We start from the raw sequence: 9,557 nt of genomic DNA, 5'->3' as shown, positions 1-9,557 counted from the left end.
TTAGCAGATAGAAAGAATAAAAGAAATTTACTGACACCAAGGGAATGAAATATGAATAATACAAAAAAGGGCTTTTATTTGTAATGGTAAAAAAGCAAGCATTTTCGAGTTACGAGTACTTCATTATCTTGCCCCACACGCAAAGGAAGTAGAACAGATGTAAGGAACCTAGCAGCAGGAGGAAATCATAGGAAATTTCCTGTTAAATGAAAGGCTAAGCTCCGGAAATGCGGCGAGGCAAGAATTATTTGTTGCAATTCGAATTTCACAACGAAATTTCATTGTTCCACATTATAGTTAAACTTCTCACTCCAAGAAAATACAGCAACAATTTGCATATTTTAACACACATCTGTCTCCATTGTCTACATCATGTTAACTACCATTTGGTAATAACAAAAAGCCATAAGATTACAAAATTACACAAGTAATCTTTTACTTGTATATGTATGATCAAGGTAAAAATTACAATAATTTCACCTCAAAAAAATGCAAATATACAAGAAATCATCTGTGGTTGATATTTTGTTTACTATTACTTACAGAAGCTTGGATGTCGCTAGTACTCCTTTTGTACATCTTATGTAGAAGCGATGTGACCATAATTATCCTATACAGCCAGATTTGGCAAGCATCAAAGCCAGAACCCACAAGTCCAGCAAACACCACATCTAAATTCAACTTTCATTTGGATCACTGAAGATGAGAAAAATTTCACATATTGTTATACCCAAAGGTGTCACATCTTCCTTACTCCTGAAAATGATAATACATTAACCAAGATAGTTGAGAATTATAGGTTATCTCAAAGAATTTTGAGAAATACTAGTACATACTAAAGCAATAATAGTATACCTCTGAAGGATCTGAAATTGTGGATTCACTAGATGCCTCTGAGAGTCTTGCTTCTGATTTCTCATTTGAATACCTAGCAATGATGAAAGCCAAACAAAATGTCACAATGATGAAATTCTCTTAGAAAGTGTGTTTAAAAGAAAATCTTTTCCACGACTTTTTTTTTGTCTAATCGAACATAGCCAAAAAAAGAATCAAGTGAGAGCTCTCCTGCTTATGACTCCGAGGTTGGGAGATTTGTGATCCAGTTATGAGCTAAGGTAGTAAGGTTTACATGTGGGTTAGGATCCCCTAATTTGTTCACCTCACAATTGTTGATGCTATTTTGTGGCCTGATGATTTCCATATTGAAAACCAAAGCCATGAACAAACGGGTTGTCGACCAACGTTCCTAAGTATATCTAGCCTACATAGCCATAGAGCAAACAGGTTTTCAACCTACGTCCCAAGTATCATCTCCAATAAGCTTTACTAGCTAATATACATGGTTTCGGCCAATGGTATACATAGGCCCAGAAGTACATGTATTAAAACAAGAACAACGAAAAGAAGGCAAAATGACAACCATATACGAACATCTGAAAATTTATATTTTTCTAGTTAAAGTGGCAGAAAGAAAAGAAGTTCTACTTAGAAAGTGGAAAGAAAGAAGGATTTAATCTGTAGGATCCATTTCTTGAGGTTATTTTGAACTTTGTTCAAAAATCATTCTGAAATGAGGATCTCCCATATTTACCTCTAGGGCCATGTTTAAATTGAGGTAAATCAATTAGAGGGCAGTATTGTGGAAACCAATGTAAGAGCTGATTTAGTTTCAGGAAGTAGGTTCCAATTCCATCACTCCCTCCTAGAGTAAAAATTTTCTCCTCAAAGGAAATAATAGGTTCCTCCACCAAATCCTACCAACGACGACCTATTTTCACCGATGCACCACCTACACTTCCTTACATTATTTAAATATTTACTAATACCCTAAATTTAATCTTTCTCATTCCAAATATAGCTTCAGCGCCTTGGCAGGCACCCCCCGAACTCATTTTTGGTTCATTAACCAATTATGAAGTCATGATGGTGAAATCTACATTGGATAAGTCTCTAAGATGTCCCTATGGTTTCTCAAAAATGTCCTATTAGGTTTATGTATCTTCCTTTGATTCTTATTCAGAACGAATTTCAAAACTAATTTTTTTACAATGAGGTAGTCAACTTCGTGTTTGCAACCATTATAGAAGGGAAACTCTTGATGTATTTTTCCTTAACCAAAAAAGAAGAAGCATGCTCTTGTAAACAAGGGAGTACAAAAGACGAAATTTTTTAGAAAAAAAAATTGAAAGGACAGTAAAATGGACAGCATGTCACTCATATCAGAAAGATCACTCTATGTCTTCTGCAGTTCTGTGTCTTTTCCTCTAACAAGATTTTTGTTCTGGTAATTGGCTGATCTTAGACTCTAATGCATCAAAGGAACTCATTTTAAGAGTTAAGGTCTTCTGACATCAATACAATCAGATCATGATTCACATCTGACAACAATCATCTACTATTTATTCAGTAACATCCAACTTAAAACAGCTTTGTATTTTTACCAACCCAATTGGAAGCAATCTCCATGTATGTTGAGGATAACGTAGTTATCCTTGTTGATAAAATATCATGTACGGTATTATTATGACAATAGAAGTCTAATTGTAGGAGATATGATTATAGTTAATAAGATAGAATTAGGAGATATAGTTTATCTATTATACAACTAGGAGTCTAGTTGGATATATTTTAGGAGCTAGTGATTAGTAAGGTTCCCTAATCTTGTAGTATAAATATGTGATTGACTAATGAGAAAAGGTGTGACCAACATTGAGATTGTTATTGGTTGCCAGTTGCCACAAAAACTTAACAATGTAAACCTTTTTGGCTACCAGACTTGCCGCAAACATTACTCAAAGTTTAGTTTAACCATTAGGCACTGTCATATATGTAACAAGTCCCAATAGCAATTAAATAGAGGAATAGAGTAACCCATTTGAATTCAAAATAATTATTACCAAAACACAAATTAACAATACAAAACGACACACAGAGGGGAAAAACTAACTAGTTTAACTAAGCTATTAGCAATAGATTTTGAAAAAAGCAAAAAGAATTAGTGTTTACGACAAAGCTGGGGTTAAATGTCAAAATGAGTAAACAAAACATGCTCCGGATGCATAGAATACAGTAAAAACTAAAAAAAAATCAAGCAAGTAATTCAGATCTTACGTTGATAGTATTGTCACCCATATCAGCTCAACACAATCAACCCAAAGCAGCCTTTGTTCAACAGGAATGAGACCGTAAGTCACAAGGTGTGCAAAAGGCCACAGCTTCCATCCTGCCTGCAAAACACCAATTATTAGATGTATACAAGAACACAGAGCTACATAAGTTTCTTAAACGCATCAAAACCAGTTCCAAGATTAATCCATGCTTTTAATGAAAGCCAAAGTGAACACCTGTAAATCTAAAGATTTAAGTTTGTCTGACAGAAAAAGGAGCTTAGTATTTAACAGTCAAGATCCGCACTATACCTTCTATGTCATAAAATTATGGCAACTAATTTTTGCTTCTTATTATCATCATGTCTGAACACACTCCTCGACATAGTATTAACAGCTTAACCTTCTTACCGACCAATGGCCATATATGGCTACTCAAACTATTTACTACAAGAGTGCTTCAGAAACCCTCTTGAGATACTACTTCATAATCTATATGTCATTGGAAACGTAATCAAATTCACTGTTGCAACTTTTGGTACACTAAAAAAGAAAGGGTTTTTCTTTTGAATAAAGATAAGACAGGCAAGTTAAAGCTGTGACATGGCTTCCAACAGATGATTGCGTTAACAGCGTAAGTCGTAACATTGGAGTGGAATATAAAACTGCACATATTTCCTTTAAACAATTGGACAAGACTCCCCTTCTGTAATGTTTACTGACCAACCTTATACTTCCATGCATGAATCAAATGCTATCACGTATGAGAAGGATTATAGGAAGAGAAGCTCCAGAAACTTACAGTGAGCAGAGGCCAGAATGTTGCCTTAAGTTCCTTGAAAATACTAATCGGTGATTCCAGACGCATGAGCCCCAAAACTATAAAATATATGCTATTCCAAATTGCTGACCAAATAGTCTGGTCAAAGGCAACTTTTAACGGAACTACCCACCAACCTTGGAAAGGGAATAGTGCCTGAAAGAGAATTGCTAGTTAATAACACTACCATAAGAGGCAGCCAAGAGAACTACATTCAATATATTAGAGCAGTAAACTGCAAGTTCAACAAATGGTACCTCACACACTTCATAGTAGTAATGGGAAAGAGAACCATGTAAAGCGAATCCAGCAAGTCCAGATCTCACCATGCGTGTTCTATCAAAGTCAAAAAGAGGTTTTCCTTCATAACACTGCCATTAAAAGAACAACCAAATCAGTTGGACTATCATCATATACCCAAGAATCATCAACAGCTACTAACTAAAAAAAATTAACCTGTGCTATCCAATCCCCCACTGAGTATACTACTCCACTAATCACCATTTTTGCAAATACTGGATTAGTTTTAAGAAGTTCTTCATAAGCACTCCAGTTATGTTGTGGAGCATATCTCAGTATTTCATAAACTGTCCATCCCTGAAAGCAAGAAATACATAAGTAATGAATTTGAGATTTCAACAGAATTTTCTCAAAATATAGTCAAATAAATAGTCATCTACAATGTCAAATATTTGTTTAACAAAAACTTAGATGCACCCTGCTGATTTTCCATGGAGACCATGAGTCCATGACATGTTCAAATAGAACCAATCTCTCGCAGATAATATACAAGCATTACCATTTTTTGAACATCATTACAAGCATATAAATTACTGCTTACCGATCGATAGTTGATTATCCAAAAAGGGAAGGACAGCGGAGTGATCAAGGGTTACACATCTCATTATTGTTGGAAAGCATTGACAGGAAGCTTAAAAGCATAGCTCAAGTAATGTCAAAGAATCAACTCTTAACAAAGACAGAACCTAAATTGAAACTGGCTTTCCCATCTACCAGTTCTTCAAACAAGTAGGGAGCAAAAAGCTAAAGACATCAAATTCCACCACATTGGTGATAAAGGTCTGTTTAGCTACTACCCATGTCTTAATCTCAACCCAGCAAGATTACCAATTTATAATAAAATCAACGGAGTTGAATGAGCTCATAGACAATGAACAGTTAACAGAATTACAGAAGTAAATCAGCACTACAGTCTACAAACATGAAAAAACATGTCCATACAATTTAAGTACTTTTGCTTTTTATTAGTTGCAACACTTTAAATATCAAGCTTTCTAATGCATAATTTTGACCTATTATATCTCTAGTTATCTAATAGTAAAAAAAAAAAAAAAAAAAATTATATGAATAACGCAAAAGTCAAAACAAAGCTAAAAATTACAAACATAGTACTAAGCGGAGGCAACTGAATGCTGAGTATCATACAAATTCCATTTGTAATATTATGATGTCTATGCTTCTCGAGGCTCAAGCAAAACCCATTGACATCAGAAGTCATATAATAGAGCTCAAAGAAAGTTTTAAAAGAAAAAAAAAATCCTCACCAAGTTCTAATATAAAACAGCCAAAGGTTTGGTAAGTACTTCCTGTGTTTTTTTTAGCTGTAACAATTTCCATTCTAGGCGTTTATTTAAACACAACATTTCCTTTCTTGGTAAAGATACCGGTACCCACGTACAAAAAGCATAGACAATCGGGTGAAACTTTACTCAAACTCCTCTTTCTTTACTAAAAAAACAGTATAAACTTCAATAAATTTCAATAAAATCGTATAAAATCTATAAACTTCAATACGTTCATATTAGACAAATAAGATGGAGAGAACACACCTTAATGACACAATCACACAAAGTTGCTCGCAGCTAAACAAATAAAAAAACCATTAAAACAAAGCAATTCATAAAGTTGAGACTTACATGCCAATAATCATGGTCAATAGTGAGCAACTTAGTCAAAGCAAAAGTACCAGCAGCAAGAAGAATAGTAGCATTAATAGCTCTATCAACCACTTTATCCAAATCATGACCTTCTCCACCATTTCCGGGTCCATTACCATCACCACCACCACCACCAACCCGACCCGGAACACCCTCCAACGACAACTGCCCGTCAAACCCACCAACCACCGCACCATTCATCACCTTTGATTCCGCTGACTTCGCCGGAAAAATGTCATCTTTTCCGGCGACGGCCATGGTGCGGCGGAAGGTGGTGGTGAGAGTAATTTGGGTGGGTGGTTTGTGGGTTTTTGTGGGTTTTGTGAGAGGAGGAAGAGATTGAGGAGAAATTGGGCGTAAGGAAGCCATTGATGGAGAGAGAGAAAAACAGAGGATTGGACCAATCAACGTGTTTTCTTTCTCCAAATAAGGAAAATTTGAGGATGAGAGATTGTTTAAGGTTTTATATTGTACTTCTGGGAAGTTCTTTTGTCTTGGTTTGGGATTTCTTTCTCTAGTTTTAACTGGAAGTAGTGCAAATTTTGGTATCCACTAGATAACTGTGATCTAGATCTTTAGTTTCACATAGCCACATGGCCCACATAGGGTGTTTAAATAAATTCCAACGAAATCATTGGCGGTCTAGAAGTTCAGAAACTCTATTGTGCTTTGTATATGGTGCATTTAGTAAATTTGTTCATTTTTTTATGAGTAAATATTTTCTGGAAAATGATATACATAGGGTGCGTTCTGTTCAACTTAAAAAATTAAGTTTCAGGTCCAATAAGTTCAGATAAGTTCAGATAAGTTCAGATAAGTTGCAATAAGGTCTAATAAGTGCAATAAGTTCCAATAAGGTCTAATAAGGTCCAATAAGTTCCAATCAGGTGCAATAAGTTCCAATCAGGTGCAATAAGTTCCAATCAGGTCTAATAAGGTCCAATAAGTTCCAATCAGGTCTAATAAGGTCCAATAAGTCCAAATAGTCAATGTTTAATAAACATTTGTATTATTGTCCACTATTTTGTTATTCATAATTTCATATCACTATTAGCGGATTATGTCTATTATTTTATTATTTATTTGTATTATGTCTATTATTTTATTATCCATATTACTATTAGCTGATTATGTTATTATTAGAAATTTTTATTAAAGTACCACAATGTATAGTATTATACTTGTATTGTTGTCTATTATTTGATTATTCATATTGCTATTGAATAATATTATAATCATGGTCAAATAATTAAGGTTAACAATAATAATAATAATTATTATTATAATTACAATATTTTGCAATTCGTCTTTAAATAACAAGAGATAACATGTTTTCGTTACTAATAACTATGAAAGATATAAATGTTATCAATTGATTGCTTCATTATCATCACTGAAGTATCTTTCTTCATCGGAGTATCTTTCTTCATCTTCTACATTATAGAACAACCCCTACAAAATTTATGCAAACAAAATCACCAATAACTAGCAATGTAAAAGGAGGCAGACATATCTGAGCTATGTACTTCACAATTCACATTCAAGCTTATTTAAGAGTTGAGCACAAACTGAGCTCAAATCCAAGCTTTCAACCGAACTCAAGAGTTTGTACAACTCAATTTGTCTACAATCGTAATTTACAATAATATACAATTTTGGATATACTGATAGAATATATGCCCATATATTCTTCATCCTATTTTAGTAAAGTAAATATTCTTCCCTTTGTATTGCCTTTTGCTCAGCTTAGATTAGTAACTACTAGTATTTTATAAAAATTAATTTTTTGATTTTCTACTAGTGTTTTATAAAATTAAAACAACACTATTAGATATATTAGTGATGAAAGTTATGTATAGGCAAATATATAAATAGTAATTTTTTTGTTAAATTAATTATCATAAGAGATAATTAATAATCATTATTTTTTAAAGGACGAATTATAATAATTATTATTCCATAAAAAATTTTAAGGGGTAGTATTTACGTTAGTGGTAATATTTATGTTATTCATGGTCAATGTTTTTGTCTAATAAGGTCAAATAAGTTTCAATCAGGTTCAATAAGGTCTAATAAGTTTCAATCAGGTCCAATAAGGTCTAATAAGTTTCAATCAGGGTCAATAAGTTCCAATAAGGTCAATCAGGTCCAATAAGTTCCAATCAGGTTCAATCAGGTCCAATAAGTTGAATCAGGTCCAATCAGGTTTAATAAGTTCCAATAAGTTCAGTTCAGATAAGTTCCAATAAGTTCAGTTCAGATAAGTTCCAATAAGTTCAGGTCCAATAAGTTGAATAGAACGCACCCATAGTCCTAAGGCGTTTAAAATAGAAATAAAATACTGAATCAAGCATTTATTACCTTAGTTGATGTGAAAATGTGTCTTAAATTCTTAAACTGTTTCTATTTAAAGAAATGTATTTAATGCTTATATGTAGCCTTAAATTACCCATATTTTATTTCAACAAATGTTCGTTTTAGACATGTTTTTCAGCGAAATAATATGTTTTATTTTTCGTGAAAATTGTTATATTTTCAATGAGCAAATGTTCTATTTCAACAAATGCTCATTTTAAGCATATTCTTCAGCAAAAAAAATATATTCTATTTTTCGTGAAAATTGTTGTACATTCACTGAGCAAATGTTATTTCAATATATAAACTTATTTTTCAACAAAAATATATACTATATTCCGTGAAAATATGTCTTATATTTGATGAGCAAATGTTCTATCTAAGTAATTGAATTATGGTAATGTTCCACTTCAATAGTAAAATGTTCGTTTTCGTAGGTGAGCTCTTGTAATGTTTCACTTCAATAGTAAAATATTCGTTTTCGTAAATGTTCTATTTTACATTGGGGGAGCAAAATTCTCATTGTGCTCATGGGAGCACAATCCACGGATTAGTCTAGAGGGGCTCCGATTTGAAAACGACCATAACTTGTTATAATGGGTGATTGACGTGTATTTGAGCAAAGCGTCTTGCGTGTGGCTAGCCAGTAGCCTCACCTATAAAATATAAATAAGGTGGTGTTGTACACGCGCTTCTGTTAGCCAGTCAGCTCATTTTCAGAAGGTTATGTCTTACTTGTTTCTCATCGGAATCTAGCTTTTCACCATGCGTTGGAAAGTTATCGAGTTAAATTTTCATCTCCAATTTGAATTTGTTAAAAATATTGAGTATGATGTGAGATATGGCCTTTTGATTTGACCCTTGTGCATAAACTCTTATGAACAAATGGGGTTACTCTTATGAACAAATGGGGTTACTTTTGTGAACAATTGAAGTTACTCCTATGATTAAATAGGGTTGTCATACAATTGAATGAGGTCATACATGTGAAAGAATGAGGTTACTCGTATGAATAAATGAGGTTACTTTTGTGAATAATTGAGGTTACTCATATGATTAAATAGGATTGTCATATGATTAAATGATGTTACTTGTATGAAGAAATGGGGTTACTTTGGTGAACTATTAGGGTTACCCAAATTTTTAAATAACATCGTATGAATAAATGAGGTTATTCTTATCAACAAATGAGGTTACTCGTATGAATATATAATGTTACTCATTGATACTTGATACATGAGGGTAGTTTTGTGAACAATTGAAATTACTGATATGAATAGATAAGGTTACTCATATTAATAAATGGATGTGACATTT

General features: G+C 33.1%; 1 protein-coding gene across 1 annotated transcript; it reads right to left on the bottom strand.

The window, feature by feature from the left end:
• Positions 1-320: 320 nt before the first annotated feature.
• On the bottom strand, positions 321-6,426 carry LOC104891596 (protein SYM1). The gene is made up of 7 exons (XM_010677305.3): positions 5,865-6,426; positions 4,384-4,524; positions 4,185-4,298; positions 3,910-4,083; positions 3,112-3,227; positions 856-928; positions 321-756 (listed from the first exon to the last, which is right to left on the bottom strand). Exons 1-7 carry the CDS (start codon positions 6,252-6,254, stop codon positions 751-753), a joined length of 1,014 nt encoding a protein of 337 aa, XP_010675607.1. The 5' UTR covers positions 6,255-6,426; the 3' UTR covers positions 321-750.
• Between the last annotated feature and the right edge of the window lie 3,131 nt (positions 6,427-9,557).

Source organism: Beta vulgaris, chromosome 4, assembly GCF_026745355.1.
Source record: "Beta vulgaris subsp. vulgaris cultivar EL10 chromosome 4, EL10.2, whole genome shotgun sequence".
Taxonomy (NCBI): Eukaryota; Viridiplantae; Streptophyta; class Magnoliopsida; order Caryophyllales; family Amaranthaceae; genus Beta; species Beta vulgaris.
The sequence above is the reverse complement of the archived record's forward strand: the minus strand, read 5'-3'. Positions and strand labels throughout refer to the sequence as shown.

Bases quoted from the DNA above. Each gene is read 5' to 3' on its own strand.
- LOC104891596 (XM_010677305.3), bottom strand. From the start codon at position 6,254: ATGGCTTCCTTACGCCCAATTTCTCCTCAATCTCTTCCTCCTCTCACA. The intron at 4,525-5,864 runs GTAAGTCTCAAC...TCTTGCTTTCAG, and splicing joins TTGACCATGATTATTGGCAT to GGATGGACAGTTTATGAAAT. The intron at 4,084-4,184 runs GTACCATTTGTT...ATTCTCTTTCAG, and splicing joins ACTACTATGAAGTGTGTGAG to GCACTATTCCCTTTCCAAGG.